The sequence below is a fragment of the Callospermophilus lateralis genome, chromosome 15, assembly GCF_048772815.1.
Source record: "Callospermophilus lateralis isolate mCalLat2 chromosome 15, mCalLat2.hap1, whole genome shotgun sequence".
In the NCBI taxonomy this organism is placed as follows: Eukaryota; Metazoa; Chordata; class Mammalia; order Rodentia; family Sciuridae; genus Callospermophilus; species Callospermophilus lateralis.
The window spans coordinates 80,473,132-80,495,558 of NC_135319.1; the positions used below are offsets into that span (position 1 = coordinate 80,473,132).

At 47.6% G+C, this 22,427-nt stretch overlaps 1 protein-coding gene across 2 annotated transcripts in view; it reads right to left on the reverse strand.

Moving 5' to 3' along the window:
- The window catches only part of Gfra1 (GDNF family receptor alpha 1), a 188,688-nt gene that overhangs the window by 13,826 nt on the left and 152,435 nt on the right, over positions 1–22,427 (reverse strand). For both annotated transcript variants that reach the window (XM_076834590.1, XM_076834591.1), the window contains 3 exons: positions 16,336–16,445; positions 13,592–13,726; positions 9,708–9,889 (listed from right to left, as the gene is read on the reverse strand). In XM_076834590.1, coding sequence (XP_076690705.1) covers positions 9,708–9,889; positions 13,592–13,726; positions 16,336–16,445 — 427 coding nt within the window. The remainder of the gene's footprint in view (positions 1–9,707; positions 9,890–13,591; positions 13,727–16,335; positions 16,446–22,427) is intronic.

A 22,427-nucleotide genomic window follows, 5' to 3' on the forward strand; every position in this document is an offset into this window, starting at 1 on the left:
CGCTCAAGTCCACGTCACCATGGTACTGTCCACAGGTACCACCCTGAGGGGAGTGCTGCCGTGGGAAAATGAAAATTCCCAGTGTGGGTTTCGAATAGTATCAGGGAATGATCCAGAGTCTCCCTTGGTTCATGTGTTAAGTCCCTGAGGCCCAGCATGATGGCATTAGGACGCAGAGCCTTTGGGCAGCGATAAGGTGGACAAGGTCCTAGGATGGGATTTGTGCCCGTAAGAGGAAGAGAAGCCAAAGCTCTTCCCCTCCTCCACGTGAGGACACAGCAAGAAGGCGGCCATTTAGGAAGAGGTGTCCCACAGGAACCCAACAGCCTGCACCCTGATCGTGGGTTCTAGAAAATGCACCGTATTATATATTATTTTTTCTCCTGCTTTGAGAACTCTGAGAAAAAAACTGCTTCCGCCACCCCATGTGAAGTGTTTTGCTATGACAGCTCACAGGGACGGGAACAAGTATAACCACAGCACTGCTCTTGTCTGGGCCACCCAGGAAGATTTGGTCCAATGTGCCAGTTTGCGCTGATACCTCCTTACGCTCCTTTTGCTATGAGGGCGGAAGCTGAGAGAAAGGAAAAAAGGGTCTTTGAGGAAGTCTCCCCTCCAGGCAGTAATTGTCAACCAGAGGCATCTGGCAACGCCTGGAGACATTTTATGTTGGCCCAACGGGGGAAAGATGCTACTGGTCTCTGGAGTGGAGGCTAGGGATGCTGCTAACTATCCTGCAGTGCCTGTGACAGTCCCCAGTAACAACGATCCAGGGCCAACATGGGGTAAGCCTGACCCAAGGGGACTGGTCAGCTCACAGCCATGAGGTCACTCAAGAGTCCTCACAAATTGCCGTGGTTGGCAGAAGGGCGTGCGGCCCACCTTCAGCAAAGAACGTCAGGAGAAGCAAGTGGCCTCCCGTGGAGAAGCATCTGACTGGAAACGGCTTGTCTAAACCACCACTCTGACAAGGCCTCATTGCTTTTTCTCATCTGTATCAGGTCTGTCCTATCTGTGCAAAATCCCACCAGGGGGCTGCCAAGACCAGAAGGCCCCTGGGAAGAGGGCTCACAAAGCAACTCACAACTCTGCCAGGCCCCGGCTACTGAAGGTGGGATGAAGGGGGCTGGGGGTGTCGCAGGGCCAGCAGGGCTAACGTCACAGCCACGACAGGGAGGTAGAGAGCACGCCTCCCACACAGGAGCACGGTGAACCCTCGTCACAGCCCGGGAGACTCTCCTGCCTTCATCCCCATCTCACACACGAGCAAACTGAGGCAGAGGAGACAAACAATTGGCCCACCGCTTTGTGGCTAATAAGTGGTAAAATAAGCTCATGCTCAAGATTTGAATTCCGGTTTTCTTATGAGGGTATCTCTAGAATTAAAATTACCTTTTGAAACAATGAACTCTGCCAAGGCGTTGTTGTATAATAAAGAATCCGAGTGGCTTTGTTCCTGGCTCCTCAGAGATAACCTCTAAATCCTTGAAATTTCTGGAGTGACAGGCCTGTCTTTGTTACTCGGGAGCCCTTGGCATCCGACCTGAGTCTATGGTAATGAGATGACTTGGGAGGCGGGCTGGTCACCAGGAAAACCCACCAACGGCCACAGGGTTGGGGCTTTGCGCCAGGGGAGGTCAGCCTGACCTGATCTCCAGGGAGTGGAAGGGAGGGGTGAGGGTGCATTCAGGCACGTGATCCGCAGTTCAGTCAACTGTGCCTCCGTAATGCAACCCCAATGTCAATGCCAGACACGGAGCTTGGCGGGGCTTCTCGGGTGGTGAACATTTCCGTGGGGCAAGAGGGTGACATGCCCGAATTTCATGGGGAGAGAGCACAGAGATTCCCTGACAGAGATCTTTCCAGGCCTTGTTCGCTGCATCTCTACTTGATCCTGACTTGTATTATTTAAAACTGTTATTATAAGTATACCACTTTCCTGAGTTTCGTGATTCGGTCTAGTGAATGCAATGTGAGGGCGTCCTGCAAACTCCTAAATACGCAGCCAGCTGGTCAGAAGTGCAGGAGGCCTGGGAACCTTGATGCATAGCAGGAATCCAAAATGAAGGCAGTCTTGTTGGGGACTGTGCCCTTAGCCATGGTCCAACACTAGCTCCAGGTGGTTAACATCAGAATTGAGTTGTATTGCCACACACCAGTTGGAGTCAGGATAGGCCTCATTATTTTTCTTTATGCTAGTTTATGAACCAGTCCGACACTTCAATCTGCCAGATGTTCAACAAGAATTTAGGGACTGATTTAATCTATAGTGATGAATAATGTTATCCAGAAACAAAATGTTTGAAGTGTTCTGAGTTGGGTAATACAGTGAAGGCATTTAAACACAGAGGAGGGTGAATGTCACTTTGCTATTTCTCCTCTCTTGATCAAGTCTCTCTGTGCCTCAGGTTGCTTGTCTGAAAAATGGGAAGAATAACAGTACTGGCTTTCTGGGGTTACCGCAAACATGACTCACGGGAAGTACTGTGTATTGCTTCATGAATACCAAACCATAAAAGGCTGAGCTGATACAAGTTTTCAAAGCAAATTGTCCAGGAGTATGTTCTAGATTAGATTGTTTACAAGGTGTTCAAAGTGGGGTTTCAGGACCACTGGTGGTGGATCCACCACCACTAGGTAGGTAGGTAGCATACAAACTATCAATATCTATACACTGATTTTAATAGAGAACACATTGCACCCATGATTTCACATATGTTATTAACAGCTTCCGATGAGCTTCTACAAATAAGATTCTGAAGATCAATAGTAAGCACATGGGCTGGGGCTGGGGCTCAGCAGTAGCACACTTGCCTGGTGTGTGTGAGCACTGCATATAAATAAATAAAATAAAGGCCTATCAACAACTTAAAAATTAATTTTTTTAATATAAGAAAATTAATAAGCACATAATTGGACCCGTAGAGTGCAGATACGGGAAGTTATAAGAGCGCTGGGCTTTGAGGCTCAGCGGCTGGGCTGGTTCTGAAACACTCTCCTTTCCACACTACGAGTTTCCCCTTAACTATTATGTCACTTGTCCCCAGGGTCAGCACAGGTTAGAGATGCAGCAAGACCCTGGCAGACATGCACTCAGGTAACCAAGCCTGGGGAGAGCTGATGGTTCACAGCTCCAAGAACCGATGGTCAGGAGGGAGCCCCCAGGAGATGCCTGCTGGGCGCAGAGAGGCAGGATCTAGACCAGCTCCAATCCCTGGAGACCTGGTCCTTTCTCTAGTGTCCTTTGATTTCCTTTCCTTCTTGGCCTGGGGTCCAAAGACTATTCCACACCTTTGTTCCCTTCCATCCATGGGACTTTCTACACTGACATCTTAAAAATGCCAAGGTAATGTTCCTTTCAAACCCTTCTCACAAATGAAGAAGGCAAAATTTAAGAGCTCTAACTTTCTAAGGCTTTAGGGCATCACATTGGTTAAGAGTATGGTCACTTCCCAAGCGCCAAGGGTTGGACAGTCCTTGTGCTGGAACCTTTGCGTATTTGCGCTGTTCTTTAATGCTCACAAGAACCTCAAAACATGTGTGATGATTCACACAGAGGCTCAGAGAGGGTAAGTAACATGCTCCAGATCACACAGCACTGGGAGAGAGTCAGGATTCGCACTTAGGAGAGCCCAATGAAGTACCCATGGGGGCCAGCCCAACCCTACTGGGAGAAGGGAGTAAGAAGCTCAGGTAAGAATTTCCTGCTCCCTGCCAGGAACCTGGGATGGAAATAAGCACCTCTCCCTCAGTCCCAGGGCTGCTCTCCCATGGGGCATCCTATGCAAAATCCTACCACCCTGGCCTCCCTCACAGTGCCTCTTCTCCAGTGGAAGATTAACGGGACGCCAAAGCACCCCATTGCTCTGCAAGCATAAATTGCAAGAAAAACATTTAGAATATTGATTAAGTGCTTCATGCTCGAAGATTTAAATTTACCTCCTGTATTTCCAGGATTAGCTGACATAATGGGGTCAGTCTGCCGGCACAAATGATTTACAGAGCACCCATTGGCAGCTTTCCTTTGAACACTCAACACTTGAAATTCTCACTTGGTCACGGACAGTGGAGTCCTGGGTATTTAGCAGGTTTGGATAATCACCTTTCTGCCACCTCTAGACTTTTGGGGTTTAGCTCCTGGCAAGAGTTTCAAAGTCATTCCTGGATTGACCTGGCCCTATCTGGAACAAAGAGAGTTTGTTTGGGTCTAAATGAGGTCCTGGCGTATGGAGGAGGGGTAGGGCTGTCCACATGTAGATTACTCCAATACTGTCATGCAGGACAGGAGTCTTCCCCCCGCCCCTCCTACCTCCTGCAGGTGCAGGATTCCATGCTGCCCAGGCTGCAGGAGAAGCGGGACACTATTTGGAGAAGAGAAGGAAAGATTGGAGATTGGCTGGGAGGCAGGTGGTGTGTACCTAGATTGAAATCCAGAGGTTTTCCACTCCAGGCAGATGCCCATCTCAAGTCCTGCTCCCCCACACTTCACCACCATCCACACAAGGGGGCGCGGGCAGCACCCTTCCACAAACTCCTTAGGGAAATGGAGGTCTGACCACCAGAGAGGCCGATCTGCCTGTTGGCGAGCAGCAGGGGAGGGGCTGACCTGTGCCTCGCTGCTCTGGGCAAGAAGCAAAGGCTGTCCACATGGATCCTGCCCTCACCGCTCCTAGAACCAAGGGAGCTGCTTTGCTAGATCCATTCTAGAATGTTCCTTCCCATGAAAACCCCAGTAGGATGAGGGGAACAAGCCTAAACTCAGATCTGCAACTGCTGGCCCTCCCTGTCCCGCCCACAGGGGTGTTTTATTTGGCTCACAAAACCAAACCAAACAAAAGGACCTTTGTGGCTCACGTGGTTCACTACAACTCCTGCCGATGGCCGATGACGGCCGCTCTCCTCCAGCCGTCCTGCTGGCCCTGGTTCTGAGTGTTTGCCCTGTGACCTGTCACAACGCTTACAGGGGAAAGGAAAGGAGACAGGCAGAGGCATGGCAGCTGGGCCAAAGGCTTACTGCCCTCCTCACTGGGGAGTCAACCAATCTGGATGGAAAATATTCGCACAAAACACAACAAAAAACAGGAGCTGGGGTTGAGGCTCAGCGGTAGAGCGCGCATCTCACACGTGTGAGGTCCTGGGTTCGATCCTCAGCACCACATAAAAATAAATAAATAAAAGAAAGGGATTGTGTCGAATTACCACTAAAAAATAGAATATAAAAATAACAAACAAACAATAACAATCAACAACAACAAAAGTCCTGCGTCTGTATTGAATGTGAACAGACTTTTTTCTCATTATCATTCCCAGATCAATACACTTTAACAACTATTTGCATGACATTAAGTATTATAAGCAATTTATAGATGCTTACACAGGAGGATGGGAAGGATGTAAGAAAATACTGTGCCACTTTAGGTAAGGGACTTGAGCACCCATGGACTTTGGTAACCTTGGGGGGGTCCTGGAACCACTCCCCCACAGGTGTCAAGGGACAACTGTACTCTATCTGAACATGGAAACTCAGGTCTACAAATAGGCCTCCTGATAAGCCATCAAAGTTAAGCAGGACGCCAGGAGGCAAAAGGGAAATGTCTCCAGCGCTGACTTACCTCTCTCAGGGTGTTTACTTTAAATAAGTGACAAGTGCAATCCATTTGGTTTAAATATCCAGCTACCAGACCACTCAAGTGTACAGATGATGAAGTAACTGGCAGAATTATTAAGGTTTCTTTGTTTTTCATGCGACTATTTTGTACAAGTCAAAGGAATCTGCCGACAATGGCGCAGCCTGGGTCGTGCTTGTTACTAATACGACTGCCAATTAATCCTGACATGGGTGCCGGGCGGGTTCCCCCAACCTGGTATTTTACCACCTCGGGGGGTCAGCACTTGGACATTTCCATGACATTTTATTCTAATCAATCAACGTTCCTTTTTTCTTAAGGCAGAGCCTTTTGTAGGAGTCAGACGAGCCATACCCAGGGCCACCCAGAGCTGCCTCAGATGTGCTGATAATAACGCATCGAGGCAGACTTCTGAAAATGTTTATTCTTATTTCTTCCCTTCTAAGGGCGAAATCTATCTCAAATGTTAAGACAGATATTCCAGGCCCCGAGAGTTTTCTCATATTATTGTATATTTTAAAACATTACAAGAGGGCGCCTCTCACGGGAAGTGAACTTTAGAGTTGCCAAAGATGCTCCACTGTCTTCAAATCTGTTACCAACGGAGCCCGGGCTGGTCTCAGGCAGTCTATTTTGAGTCATGACACAGGCGGCCGTGACATACGCCATTCTAAGATATTTCTAGGACCTCCTGGAACATGGTAAGTCATTGGAAGACAGCAGGGTAGGCAGAGGAAGAGCCCATGAGGCTCCTGGGAGCCCCGGGCTGGGCAAGAGCCCTAAACCAGCCACAGGACCATATTCTTGGGGTGAAGACCCTTCACACTCACCACTCTCATCCCCCACGTTCCCTGCTCCAATTCTCTGGCCTCAAATGATCCTTTTACATTCTTCGTATAAGTCACCCTACAAAAGGCCATCCAGCTACAAAACGTTTTTCTGGCAAATTTTCAGTCCTCCCTCCCAGACCAGAGGCATGAAGGAACCCGGAGTAAAGTGAGCTTGGCATTGTCGTTGGCCCTGTGGCTGACCTTCAGGAAGAACCAGGGCACGGCTCTCTCGGGTCCAGCTCCCCCCTCCCTCCTTTTCTATTCTCCGCTCCTTGCTTTCTGTTCCTAACTCGAAGACAGAGTCTTGGTTGTCCAAAGAGTCAAAGAATAAGATAAAGGCACACCGGCCTTGGGACCATCCCATCAAAGAAATACTGGGATTTTTGCTAAGCCACTAGCTTTTCTCTACCTTGGTCGCCCCATCTGTAAAAGGGAAAGATGCCTGCCACACTGGACTCCTGGGGCCGCTGTAAGGAGTAAAGGGGAAAAAGCGTTCAAAATGTTAGAAGAATAAAATACGCGACCTATCTGTGCTCTCACCAGTGTTCCCTGCACGCCTCAACACCCCACCCCTGAGCAGGGCACAGTATCCCAGCCATCTTGGTAGAGGGACTGTGTGGCCAGATGACCCGGGATCAGGCATCCCATGGGACATTTTCAAAGGGTCATTCTGGAGCGTTCACCCTGCCTCATTTAACCCTCCGGATTCTAGCAGCTGGCCACCCTCCTGCTCTGCAGACAGGAAGCTGAGGCCTGGGGAGGCTGGCACACGTGCTGCACTGACACGAGCTACAAAGCCCATGTCTCAGGAGTCAAGGTAAGGATCTGCGGGAGCCTGGGGACCTCCCTGGGAGCCAGATGCTGCATGGCCCATACATCTCACAGGGAAGAGAGGAGCAGCTGCCCTGACTCCCGGCCAGTCCTACTCCTCCAGGCCCCCTCTGCCAAGAAGCTGAATGGCAGTCCTGGGATAAACACCAGGATTCAATTTTACTTTTGGTCCTCTATTTATGAAACAGAGTTCCTATCACTAACACAGGAAATAGAAAGGCACGGTTTCTTGGGAATAGAGCTCATGTGTTACTCGACGTTGCCAGGGTAACCTGCCGTGGTACACACAGTCCTCTGGCAGGAAGGGGTAGCTGAGTAGATCTGTGTTGGAAGCAAAGCATGGGCTTGCCTGTGTGGCCCAGGAGAGCCCTGTGCCATGGGAGTCCAAGTGATGGGCATAGACAGGGGCTGGGGACACATCCTGTGGCTGAGAGACTCTTCTCTGCTGATGGGGAGAAACTAGAATTTCAGGAAGTTTCCAACAGTGACTAATCCAAGATGTTCTCTGTTAACCTAGTCTGACCTTTCAAAAATCTGGACAAGATGGGTCACACCTACTATTCCAAGTTCAATGGGGAATGACTTTTTGTTCAAGTTTTTGAACACTCATCTCCATGTAGCTTCCAAAGCACAGAGAGACTTAATCAGCAGCTGGAGGTGGCCTCGCAGTCTCCCCTGAACACCTAGAAGTGTGCAGAAAGATGCTGGCTTTCCTGCAGCTGAAACTTGCCTTTCTTACTGGTCAGAAACTATCCCTAGCCCAACTGTTGTCACCTTATGAACCCAAGGTCCTGTCCTTCATCTGGACACTTCTCTACCGACACCAGAATCTGAGCAGGCCCAAAGAGAAGGAAGGATGACCTGCGAGGAAGCAGGCACGGAGCCCTGCCAGCTCTGAACAGATCTTGCTCCCTGCCTGATCCTAGACTTCCAGCTCGCTGGGCAGAAGTCACTTCCCTTCTCTGAAACTCAGGGTCCTGTTGCAGGATGGAGCAGTTTAGATGTCACAGGATTATTCCCCAAGCCACCTCCTAGCGCTGGTGTTTCTGTGCATAGTGCTTTGGAGATGAAAAGGGCTCAGAAAATGCCTTAGAAATCTGAAGAGCTTCAGGTGGACCCAGGGCTGTGTGGTTCCCCGTCTGCCTTCTCCTGGGTTTTTGTGTGAGTGTCTCTGAGACTGTGTGTTGGGACAGGGATCTAGGAGAACCGAGGACAGAGACAAAGCTCAGATGAAGGGCATGAAGGAAGAAGAAGTGAGGAGAAATCAAAAGAAGTAGAACATCGTTCTCAACACTTTCTAGGGAACAAGGAGGCTGTGGGGCAAGATGGGATGTGGCAAAGGAGGCTTCTGGCGAGAATGCAGTGGGGAAGGTGGGGATGGGGAATGTGCTTCAGGGACAGTGTGAGGTGACAGCACAGTGCTTCATACACAGGCTATGAAAATGTCCTTTTCCTCAGCAAGGCAGGCAGGAGTCACCATGTGGTCACCCCTAACCAAAAAGTACTAAAGGTCCAACCATGAAAAGAATGGACGCCCAGCTCTGCTTCCGTGGCCCACTAGCTCTGCAGACTTGAACAGAAGTGTCCCTTTTCTGGTGGTGTAAGCCCTTGTCCTCCAATGAAAGAACCAGGTTACAGACTCATAGTAAGAGTGCTTCTCCCACAGCCGCCAGGAGGATGATCCTAAGAGGTGAGGTATGGGAGACTCCTTTGTGGACACACAAATAACTAATGTCTTGCCAAACAGTTGAATGCTCATCACTAGGAACAATCAATAAAAGGCAGAATGAACCCTCTGCTTCTGACTACAGGTAGTTGAGGGTCTGCCCTTGTAGACCCAAAGAAGTTGCTAGACTCTTCTGCACATGCAGGGTTTTGCAGGGCAGTATGTGGTTCCTCTTGCTGTTGAAGAACATTTGTTTTTGCTTCCTGAAGAAGCAGCCCATCCAGGACTCCACACATGACCAGTAACACTGTCTCTGGCTAACTTTCAGAGTCAGTCGCGCACTACATGTGATATGGAAATGCCCACAATGGTGACAAACCCCAGAGTGCCTTTCATCTCAGTGTGCCGCTGCTCTGTAGAGAACACAGAATCAGCATCATAAACAAAGTCAACCTAACTCCTTCACCACCCTAACAAAACTTTAGGGACACATCTGCACAGACCTCTCATTGCATAGGGCCAGATACAAGAGCCTTGAACAAAGCCACATACCCAGTAAATGCAGAGTCAGTCCCATGATCCATCTTTCTCTGTATGAGGTGTCATTATCTCTACATTTAAAAACTCAATTTCAAGATTCACTTCTCGGCAGCATTTGCCATCTCTTTTGTGCATTTTAGAAAATGAATCCATATGCCACCCTCCCCCCTCCCAGAAGTGAAGGCCAATAGGTATTCCAGAAGCAGTTCTCACCTGCAAATTTGCACAAGGCGGTAAAACATGTGTGGGGATTTCGTTTTCAGAGCCTGCTGGCCCCAGGGGCTTGTTCTTGACCCTATAGGCAGTGGTAGTGGTGGCAGTGGTGGTCTGTACTGGGAGGGCTGGCTGCCACACAGTCACATCGGAGCCATTGCCAAAGGCTTGAATTGCATTTTCTGCAGTAAAACAGGAGGAAATCCAATTTCAAAGTCAAGCAGCAAATGTAACAGGATACACACAGCCAGAGAAGCACACTAGAAATTCTGATTACGGCATTGAACTTCTCTGAACAAAACCCATCCATCCATCCACCCCATATGTACTAAGAGCCAGTCTTTGGGGTCAGGTGCTCAAAAATCAATTCAGCCATTAAACACTGAGTTGGACACTTAGCCACACTCCATGCGCAACAAATATTTATTGTGTTTCTATTTATGTGCCAGGTGCTGAGCAAGAGCTTTGCCCTGAAATACTCATCCCTCAAGCCCTTTGAAACCCAGACTCGGACCTGAAACATTGGATCCTAACTGCCATTTTTTTTTTCCAAGAAAGTCCTTACACTTTGTCAAAATTCTATACTAAAAGCAAATTAATTAGTGCCTTTTTCTTTTAAGTACATTCCTAATCATGAGACTGAGGCAACTCAGAGGCAATTCAACTAATTTGGCAGGCAAAAATGCAGCCAGTTTCTTTAAAAGAAAAATATACCCCAAGCCTCATCAATATCTAGTGAAAATTTAAGTAAGATTATTTTTTCCTTTTCTGCTCCCAGTCTTCCAAACAAAATCTGCATAATTAGATAGGAACAGCCCTGTTTAAATGAAAAGTTTAAAATGTAAAACTTTAAAAGCCTATTACAATTTCATGGGATTAGATTGTTTTTATGGCAAGAGTAAATTGGTTATGTGTTTTTCCCTCCCCAAGATGAATAAAAAACAGTTTTTAATCAGGTCTCCAGGGATTTGGCCTGGATTTAGGAATTTTTTTTTTTTTAATTTCATATTCATTGTATAAGAAATCAAACTCCTTCATTTGGGACCTGAATGTGCAAATTGTTAATCGACAACTCTTAGTTGGCATTTTTCTGAACATAAGGACAGAGTAATTCAGGCCTAATCTTTCCCTTAGAAGTGACATTTTGTTCTAGAATTGTTATCCTTTAAGTTTGGCAAATTGGAAGCTTGTTTCCTACAACCTGACACTTTGGAAGGCTGTAAGAAACAGCTTCAAATTAATGTGTTTTTTTATGCTTCCAGCTATGCTATGGCTGAACGGGTGCACAGAACTTTGAGAAAGGGGTATGTAAGGATCAATTTCCTTAAATGACCCCAGAACCACAACAAAAACCTATTTCTTGTTAAGATGCAAAGATTCAAGAGACTCCTGATACATACTGAAGCTGCCGGTGCTTGGCCCAGTGTGCCTACACCGCCGCCCCCTCCCCCCACCAACCATGTCCCCGTGTCATGCTTGGCCCAGGGTGCCTGCCTTCCCTGCTCATTCATTCACCCAATGTTACTGGAATGTCTACCAAGTGCCAGGCCCGGCTCCATGTGCGAGGCACACGGCCGTGAACAACAGGAACAAAAGGTAGGAGTCCTCCCCTGACTGAATTTCTGGCTGTAAACCAGAAATATAGCAATAGAGTCAAGTTTGTAACAGAGATGGTAAGAAGGGCTTGGAGAAAACATGAGTGAGGGGTGGGGAGTGAGGAGCGCTGGGGTGAGAAGGGAAGTGGATATTTAAAGTGGTCCAGGGAGGCCTCCCAGAGAGGAAATGAGGAGGAGGGAGGAGAGGAGGAAGTGGGAGGAGCAGGAGCAGGAGAGGTGGGGGAGAAGAGAAGGATGTCTGAATAAAGTCTGGAGAGACTACCTGCCTCCCATTCTCCTCTCTTCCCTTTCCATGGGCCATGCACTTGACTTAAAAATAACTGTTTCCTTCTCCCAAACTAGAAGTAAACAATGGGTTGCAGTTGTGTTCCTGGTTGGGGGATTTGGGAGAGGTTTGGCTTAATCTGAAGACAGCAGAATTGGGTTTCTTCTTAAGGGTCACGATTGATAAATTTTAATTCCTTCTGGTTTAGGGCCTTATACAAAGACTGAATTCACAGCTCTCTGTCTTTGGTGCTCTGTGGCCCATCTAATCCAAGTATAAATGGAATGACTGAAAGATTCTGGCTGGCTTTGGCCCTCGCTGCAGACCAAATGCATTTATTTTTATTGAAAAGTCATCAGCAATAAGATACCAGACTAGTCTACCTTTCACCAAAATGTCATTAAGCAGGGACAACTTTAATTTCTCTGTGGGGGAAAAGTTTTCCAGCCAGTGTGAATAAAATCTTTCCTCGGGATGACTCTTGTCATTCCTTTGACTTCGTTACACCTCACATCCACCAGGAGAGAGCAAGATGAGAGAGAGGCCTCCACGCTGGAACCGGATGCTGTGGGTCTGAATGGCACTGAAGAATCCAAAAGCTTCTCTTATTTTCAAAAGGACCAGATAAACTGATCCCAGCCACATTATTTGAACTACATTTTTGTGTGCAGGTGACTTATGCTTTTCTCTTCAATAAAGGAAAGGAGGAGGAGGATGTTTTAGATCAATGCTCAAAAGCTGTTTTGTAGTACATGGTAAATTGTTGGCTAATTCTTAAAAAAAAAAAAAATCAGTCAAAATATAGCAGAGCATCATGGGGAAATTGTCCCTCTAGGACAAGGCTCTCAGCTGGGTGTCTGAACCTTGATTCCTAGAAATCTGACCCACCCCTCCCAGTAGGAAGACAGACCTGGACCCAAATTACAGGGTTATGTTCTTGTCCAACAGTGCATGAACAAGGTTCTCAGGAGATAGGGGACTGCACAAGAAACCAGGCCTTGGGTCCCAACTCTGTCACAGATGGTCTATGTGAATGCCAGGCTTTTACTCAGATGAAAGATGGATGGACAGATATAATAATTCCTACGCCTCCTAGGATGCTTGCGCAGAGTACAGAAAATGAGAGTGTGCATGAATTATACTCCCTGTAGCATGAATCTGAACACACAGAATGAATAAACAGTGGCTGTCACAAGAGTGAGTGCAATTTTCAAATATCTCAGCTGGATCATCACCCAGGGTGACTTAGGTGTACATGAGGGAGACCTGGCACTGTGCTTTTGGAGTTTGATGGATGCCCATGGCTCATATTCATTTCTCCATCCCTGTCCCTGTGGAGGACAAGCTTCCAAATTGCCTAAAGGACACTGCAATAATAACCAACTCTGCTTCCCAGCAGGAACCCCGCCCCTCCACCCACCAGCGCTTATCTGGTCTCCTGAGATCCCCGACATCGCCAGTCTCCTGAGCGCATCGCCAGCTCTCCCCACTTCTCCTCTGAGCCAACCCTGAAAATCCGAGGGGCTATCGATGTCAACATTCTAATTTTTCCCAGAGAGTCCTTGGAGGCCTATCCCCATCCAATTTGTCTGAGCTTCTCACATTGTCTATTCCGCCCAGGTTTTCGGAACCTTGGGAATGGACTCTCAGCTGGCTGCCAAGATCAAAATTTGATCTGCGGGTAGAAGCGTTCTTTCCCACATAATGTACTCTCGGTGACTGCAATCTCTTGATCTCTCAGGTTTTTGGATCCACAGTCTTGGCAGCACCCACTTCATCATCTGCACGGTTCCCTGCTGCATGCATCATGCAGCATGTTCAAAAGGAGCTGGATTTACCATCAGTGACCAAGAAAAGGGACAGAGAGAGGGAGAGTGATGGACGGTGGTAGCAGACACAAGAAATAGAAGGTACAGCTCAAGCCTGGAGCGGGAAGAACATGTGTGTGTTCATGTGCTTCTTATTTAAAACCAAACAACAACAACAACAAAACAACAACTCACTAAGACAGGTATTGTCCTTGAAGAAGTTCAGAAATTTGGAGCACTCTTCCAGGTCATTCCCACTGTTGCTGCAGTCACACCAGGGGGCCACGCTAAGGCTACTGGAGTCTATGTAGTTGGGGGTCATGACTGTGCCTGAAAAAGTAAAAAAAACAAGACATGTCATTTTCCTGTGATGATGTGGACTTTTCTGGAATTGAAAAAGAAGTAAACGCTCCTCTGACAGAGAATGTGCTATGGATAATTACAAACGCGGTGTTTGCTGAGTGGGAAATTATGTTAAGCAGTGAATTTTCTTGGCAATTTATTATGAACACGTAAAACAATTTACACATTTACTTAAAAAATTATAACAGAACTCCTTCAGCTGCATTTAGGGTATTTTTTTTTCTCTCTGCACAAATGGTATGGATGTTGTGGAGTTGCAGAGAATTAACTTGGAATGCACGAGTTGCCAAATCCCCTGCGTTTTCTTGAAAATGTCATTAATCTTCATAAATAGATAGCCCTTGGTGTGCGTATCTTAAAGATCCTTTTAGGGCTTTGAATCCACTTCCCTCAGAAGCAAATGGCTTCTGCAGAGTAACCCACAGGAGCTCAGAAGCCTCCAGCAGGCTCTGCTGCATCCCAGATGAACACAAATGTAGGTAGCAAGCCTCCCGCTCGCCAGATTCTCTACTGACTTACAGTCTTCCAAGTTGTGAAAGAATTGGAAACAAACAGTGTACATTCTCTGAGCCCAGGGCTCCCAGAGTATTGTCTAATGTAAGAGAAAGGCTGGGTGGTCCCTCCTGCTACATCTTGTGGGATTCACAACTTTCTGGTGAGGTTTCCATCAGCACAAATACACAATGCATGTGTATTTAATACAACCCAAATGTCTTCCCCTGGGTGGCTCATACCAGGCAATGCCCGCAGAGGCCAAGATGCTTTCTGCTTTTAGATATTTTCAAGGAAGTACGAAGTCATAGGTGGTCAGTCATCCTCAGGATGGATCTGGTTCACAGACAGAAAAACAATTTTTAAAGCTCCTCGGGGTCCAGGGCCTATTGTCTTGGCCCTGTATTCCTTGCTGACTCAGATTGAGTAAGACCCCATGGTCCCTTAGCAGGAGGACTTAGCCTATAGCATGAAGGGGGTTCTAACTCCTCTGAGAAAACAACAGGCACCCCACATGCTGAGTGAGGGGGTTAAGGTCATTGCATGTCTGGGGCCCTAGTGGACCCGTGACTCATGGAGAAGCAGGAACAAGCTTTGGGTGGAAAGAGATTAGGATCCAATGTCCCAGAAACCCACGTGGAAGGAGACATCCAGACCCGACAGAGAAATAATTTGGTCTGCAGAACACACTGCCTCTACCACTTGCTCCTCCATTTCATCCTCCTCAGGCTTGCATGGGGTTGCCAGGCCCAAGGATGATCTCACAGAGGTTTTGGCAGCACCCAGGCCCGGCCACTTGTGGCAGTCAATGAGCGTGTCCTCCTGGAAGGACACAAACTGATGTGTTAACAGCAATCACATCTGGGAGAGAGGCTGTGGAATTTCCCATTTTATTCTGTTGGCTTCTCTGGTTTTAGTTTTCTTATAGATTTTTTCTTTAACAAATGAGTATATGTTAACTACTTTTGTATTTTCTCTTATTATTTGTATAATTCCATATTTGGTAAGTAATCTCTCGTAGAGACTAACTTTATTAAGAAAAGGAGAAAGTGAATCCAAGCTGCAGTACTGGCTAAAGGAAGGCCGGATCAAGAACAATGTGCATAACTGGGGAGATAATGCCAAGGGAGTGTGGGTCCCCTTCAAAAGGTTGGGGTGACCAATGTGCCCAAAAGCAAGACACCTTACATTCAATTCCAACCCTGATTCTCCCAAACTCTCCTGCCAAAGACACTACTGACAAGGGATTTGGTCTGTGCTCTCATTCTGGGTGGGAGGTTCTTCCTGCTGGTGACACAGGTGACCCCGACACAGATGCCTGGCAGGAACACACACCCTGGCTGAGCCATCGCGCTCTGACAACTGTGATTTCTCTCACCCTTCCCGGCCTTCACTGTGTGTTCCTTCTCAAATGCCAGGCACAGCGGAGCCCTGACAGCGAGGCTTCTGCTGTCCCTGGGGCCTGGGACTCTGGCCTTTCCTCTTGCTGGCCCCATTTATCCTGGGGCACAAGTTTGCCCATTTCTCTTCCAACACCCGCTGCCTTATTTGATTGCACTGTTCTCTTCAATGCTGAGAGAACACAGTCCTCCTAAAGCCTTTGGTCTTAAAAGACAGAGAATACTGCTTATGCCATGAATAGTGTCATCAAGGGGGAAATATTGGCCTCAACGATGCCCTGCATACCAGGAGTTGAACACCAAGAACACAGATGGCAAGAAGCACCCCGAAATTAAGGGATTTTATTTCCACTGGGCCATTTCTGAAAAACAGCCTTCCCGATTTTCCCATATGGACTGGCTGCCTATTCCTTCTCTCCAGAGCGCCCTGGCTCTGTGGACTCTGTTGGCCTTGCCCTCCTCTGCCCAGCCAGGCTTTCCTCTGACTTTTTGTTCTGCGGGGTCAGTTCCCCAATGGAGTCACTTCCCTTGCCTTTGTGCTTGGTGAGTCCCAAAGGCCTGTTGTCAGAACCCAGCACAGAGGGCTCCTGGGAGATCACCCACGCAGACACCATCAGGCTACAGTGGAAGGGGTGTGGGTATTGTGGAGCCGGCTCTCCTCCCATGCCTCCCCCACCCTCTTACCAATCAGCCCTGAGTAGGCCAGGAGGCAGTCGGCGAAGTTCTCCTTCAGACAGCTGCTGACAGACCTTGACTCCGGCTGGCAGTTGGTAAAAAAGTCTGCAAGGCGAGATCTACAACAGACAGAAATGCAAAAATGTGCTTTTAAACATCCTAAGTCCCTGGGCTGGGAAAGGGTGCTGCAGAGAGGGTGGTTAACGTGAGGGGGGAGGAAAAATAGTTGCTTATGTTTTAGCACAGGAGTATGACAATGGTTGACCACAATTGATTGTGTATTTCAAAATAGCTAGTCCTAGAGAGGGTTTTAAACATTCTTCACACAAAGCAATAATACATGTTTGAGGTGATAGATGTGTCCACTAACCTGGTCTGATCATTACACATTGGATACATTTATTGAAATGTCACACTGAATCCCATTAATATGTACAATATGAATCAATTACAATATGTGTCAATTACATGTAAAAATACATATAGTAAGGGGCTGGGGCGGTAGCTCAGTGGTACACTGCTTGCCCAACATGTGTGAGGCACTGGGTTCTATCCCTAGAATGGCAAAAAATAATATAGGTGTGTGTATATATATTATACATACATATACATAATATGTTAATATTTATATAATGTATATATTGAGAAAAATTCCTACTCACATGTGTATCTATGTATATGTGTATGTGTATGTATATATGAACAATCCTAAGACTAACTTAATAATTCTCCTTGATTCCTTTGTTGAGAAACCTCTCTCCACACACACACACACACACACACACACACACACCCACAGAAAACACGAACTATTAAAACACTGGCATCTTGTCTACACAACTTCCCAACTGTCCCCTCCCCTCCCCCAACCCTCATCCACCTGTGTGTATCTGCTTATTTGGAGAGAAGTCTTCAGGGCCTATAACTGGAGAATCCAGAGGCTTTGAAGTTTCCATTCAATATTTATTTCTGACTAGACTTATTTGCATCTTTAGGAAATGTGCTTCTCCACACACTCACCGGAGATCCACAGTGGGAAAATATTTACTTTATACAGAAACATGTTCCTGGCATCAAAATAGGATCCTACAGCCCATCTGCTCCCATAATTCCTCCTGGCTTCAAGAATGCATGTCTCTGTCTCGTAAGTCCTCCCTGGGCCCGGCGCATAGTGATTTATCCCGGCCCAGTGGCACCGAGAAGCTCGCCTTGGGGAACTGAAGTGAAGGGCAAGAGGGCAGTGAGGCTCGCTGGGGTGTTTGGAGGCTGTGTCTGCACTTTGGGAACTGTCCAGGGGCTGGCGCAGTCACCCGGAAGCCCTGGGTGGCAGGGAAGTTGCAGGGTTCCAGAAGTGGAGAGAAACCACAGACCCACGAGCCTGGGGAGGAGGAGGGCTCTTTTTGGCCAGTTGGCCGTGTCTCGGTCTGAAGAGGATATTGTTGGAGAAACCCTGAATGAGAACTGTGCCACCTCTGAGGTCATCTCAGCAGACAGCAGTTCTTTTCTATGGGAGGACACAATGGACTTCAGGAGAATTTAAATTACCCGGCAATTACGGGAGACAATGGGAGGCTGTCTGGGTTTTCTTGTCTTCAGCTCACCGAGCTGACTACCCACATACCCTGCTGTTTTTACTATTTTCCACCCAAGAAGCCCCATCTGCCTGGCATACTCAGACTCTATGATACCAAAACGCTTGGGTTGGTGGGGTTCAGCAGGGCAGGGTATATGGAGGATCATAAGGGTTTACAAAGACCTCTAGGAAGCCCCTTTTCTACAATTTCACCTAGAAGTGGTACTCAAAGGCTTGAGGACTGGTCCAAGCTCACAGAACACACAGTGAAGGCCGGGAAGGGTGAACCCATGGTGTTCCTGTAGTTCTCTTTTGCAAGAGACCTTATCTGCACCAATCTGGGGAGCTCTGTGTGTTCTGGGTACCTGGCCCATCACGGTGAGTCCCTGTGGCAGGTTCTAGAGGCCTGCTTCATTTTCTTTGCATGGTGGCTGACACTTCTTAGGCCCTTTATAAAGATTCCTGATCAGGGCCATGCGCTGAAGCTAAGTGGCTTGGCAAAATTCTTCCAATAAGGCTCACCTGTGAGTGGAGGGTTTGCCTGGATCTTAACCACAGCCTGCCTTGCTGGTGTTTTCTGCCTTTAACTGAACACACTGAAGGATACAAAACGTGGCTATTTTCTTTTGCCTGGTTAAAGGATTTGTTTTTCAGAGGAAATCCCTAAAGATGGCTCAGGCTTACTCAGCTGGCTCCAATGGCATCCAGCTTGAATTGAGTATTAATTTCAGAAGAATTTTTCTGGTCATGAAAGTTAATGATCTAGGGGTGCTGGGCTCCTAACACTGCAAAGGCCAACGCAGTTCAGGCAGCTGGGGCTCCAGTTCTGCACACAAGCTGGCCACTGAATAGCTCTCTGACCCGGCAGCTCCTCGTTGCTGGTCTGTCCCTCGGAGACACAGTTCCTGTTTCTCAGAGTCTCTCAAGCAGACTATTAAACGAACAACAGTGTGATGCGGATTACTGTCCTTGGGCGCAGGGCTAATGCCACCAGACTCATTTGGTTTAACAACCTCAGAATTGACTCACAATTGGACTCCAGAATGAAAGGCTAATTGAGTCAGTCTGTTGCAGAAAGCAGAGGCCCAATCGGGAGGATACCGTGAAATACAGAGCTCTGAGCAGAACCCCAGACGGCTGCATTTTAAGAGGAGAGGGCAGGCATGGATCCCAACCGCAAGGATACAGCCATCGAATGGGAAGAGAGGGAGCACCAGGAGGGAGGGAGCTCTGCTAGGACATCCACACTTCCAGGATTCTAGCACATTTGGCCTGCCTCCCTGGGTATTTATACTTGGAGACACAGTGATCGCATTATGGGATTTCCCATTTTACAGGAGGAAAAACTGAAGTCAGACGTTTGCCTGGTGGTGTGCTGGAGCCAGCTCATGACTGGCTAGCGGGTCAATTTTGAAAAATTTTGCAAGTTGGTTGACATCACAGTGGGGCTTACAAGTACCACGGCTGGCATGATTTTTACACAGTGGCAATCAGCAAATGCTCCAAAGCAGGGATTTGTGGCGTTCTCTGGGAGCACATTGTTAACTGTCAACTGGCACAATCCTGTTGAAGAGCCAGAGACATAGTCAATCCTGTGAATAAAGCATGTGTCAGGTGTCGGGTGTTGAGTCCCAGCCCTTCTGGGACAGGTTTCTCCTATTGCCATGGTGCTGAATGAAAGGGTGTGGTACAGTGAGCGACCAGACTTTGGTGCTTTCCAAAGAACAAAAACAGTGACCCCAGCCCCAGGGTTCTTCCATCCCAGCACCTCCCCCACCAGTCCTCCTATAGTAAGTACAATGCAAAGGGTTCTGTGGTGACAAAGCAGCTGGGTTCTCCTGTCCCAGTGACTGAATGATGTGTTAAGTGCTTGTAATATAATGATGGAAAAGGCCCTGAACCTGGACTTAAATAACCAGCAGGCCAGGTGCCAACAGAAACAAGAACAGGATTAAAATAGTACAGTGGCTAGTTCCTGATAAAAGGTAAGGAAGGCTGCTAATATAAAGAAGACCAAATAAGAGGGAAGAATCCAGTAGCTGTTAGGTAGCTTTTATAAACCTTATATTTCTTTCTTGACAATCTAATGAGGTGCAGTACTATTATTTTATTATCCTAATTGTACATCCAAGCAAACCAAGGCTTAGAAAGGCTAGACTGGAAGAAAACAAAGGAGTAGATCGAGGATTTAGAGCCCCACATTCTGACTCCGCCACTTAAGCTCCCAACACTCCACAGCTACAGAAGGTGATTTCAGAAAGGCTGTGATCTGGGGACTCAGCCAGGAAAGATGGAGAGGATTTGTCAGGCAAAGGTGGAGGAGGGTGTTGCAGGCAGAAGGAAGTATCATGGGATAAAGTAATCATCTCAAAATAATCCCAGGTCACAATAACGGAGTGTCTGTGTGTGTCAGGCACAACCTGAAGTTTCTGACCTGTATGCACACATCCAGCCCTCATGACACCCTTGTTAGGTGATGCTATCTGCCCCATTTGTACAGATGAGAAAACTGAGGCCCAAAAAGAGGAAGTCTCCAGGTTGTAGAGCTTGTCAGGGGAGCTGGAATGTGGCCACGTTCCATCTGACTCAAGTTGGAGATCATTCTTCACCACTACACTCACCATGTGCCTCATCAAAAGTCCTGCTAGTCATTCCCCAAGGATGTCCAGGGCAAGGGATGCAAATGAGGACTGATGGGAGATGATGCCCAGCAAATCCTTGAATGACCTAAGAGTTTTGATTTTGTCCCAAAGGCAGTGGGAGCCACTGAAGGATTTAGAACCCAGAAGTAGCATGATCAGATATGCATATTAGGAAGACTTGGATCTCTGGAATTATGCAGCAAAGACTTGATAAGGACCTGCTCTGTGCCTTCACTGCTGGAGCAGCGAGGGGACAGCAGGGAATGGTGGAAGGTAGGAGGACAGTGTCCTGGGAGACTACAGTCAGGAACCAAAGCAAAGCATGGAGGGTCAGAGGGAAGGAAGACAGGAGGACGTGTCAAATGGAGGGATCTGCAGATGGGGCTGCAGGAAGGACTGGCAGACTGCAGCGAACCGGGGTGTGCACAACTCAGCAGACAGGAGTGTTGTGGCAGAAAGACAGAGGATGAGTTTGCAGGGAAGATGGCGGGGCTGGTTGAGGCTGTGGGGAGTGCATGGCACCCTGGGGACCCAGGAGTCTAAAGGGTTGTTAGAGCTCTGGCTCCTGCATCTGCCCAGTCGCCAACCACTACCTGAGCACCTACTGTAGGCACAGCCCCCACAGCCCAGGCCAGGTCCTCAGACACTCACTTCCCCTGCCCACCCTGGCTTATGAATCATGCTGTAATTGGTTTCAGTAGCTACCCTGCCTGGGCTGCCGGGATCCAAACAAGGAAGCTTAACCGTCCAGCATGGGATTAACAAAGAAACTCCACAATTGGATTTCTTCTGGAGACACGAGATCTCCATGACTACAGCAGTGATGAGCTCTGATTGTTTTTCTCTGAGAAAATGAAAAGGAAATGAATAGGCACTAATGTAGAAATGCATCACCCTCAGAAAGAGAAAATCTCCCACCCTTCAAGAGGAAGAGAAGGCTTCCAAGATGGCCTTAGGAAATCTGCACAAAAGTGGTTTACACAGAAAATATCATGTTAAGGGACGCACGCTGCTAACTGGAAATAGAAAAATGATTATAATGATAAAATCTAGGAGAGCCTTCAAAAACGGCAGATGGTCTTTTGACAGTGTGTCTGGGGGATCGTTTACCTACGCTTTCTGTGGCTGTTTTGGGAAAACAGTGTTATAGAGAACAGGTAAAACACATCCTAGTAATGCCCAGTGGAACTCATCCTGGATTATCGTAATCCTTTAACTGTTTTTTCCAGAATAAATCCCGTACTTGGACATGAGCCATGTGGTTAGTGGAACTGAGCCTGGACTAAGAATTGTGAGATCTTGAATGGGATCCAGGCTCAGACACTAATTAACCAGAGTTCCTGAGAATGTTGCTTAACTTCTTAGCCCTAGGATTTCCCTTCTGAAATCTCAAAAATACAGTTTATGGGACATTCCAAGCTGCCTTGAAAAACAAAACCTAAAACTACTTTTGTTTTCAAAGCATTATTATTGCTCTTACCCTCATTCTATTTTGTCATTAACCTAAGATTCCAGTGTCAAGACATTTGGTTTCTTTTGAGTCTAGAGAACAAGGCTTTTCCAGGGAACCCCTCAACTCACACATAAGACAATGGAGAAAGCTAAGCACCTGCTCTGAGTCCCTTGGCAGGTGGCCACAGGAGGCATTTGCTAGAGGAGGGCCTGTCACCTGTCTGTAACAGCCCTGGAGGTGACACGGGTGAGAGGCTGCTTGATTTTAATTTCCCAGGGATTTTATGGTCAAGTGTATACTTGCTCTCCTTTGCCACCATTGATTAGACTGCTCTTCAAAGACTTCCTCTCATGTCCACTGCCTTCAGAGATGGAGCAAGCACTTGGAATGTCACCCAGGAGCACGTGGGGGCCAGAGCATGCAGATGGGACTC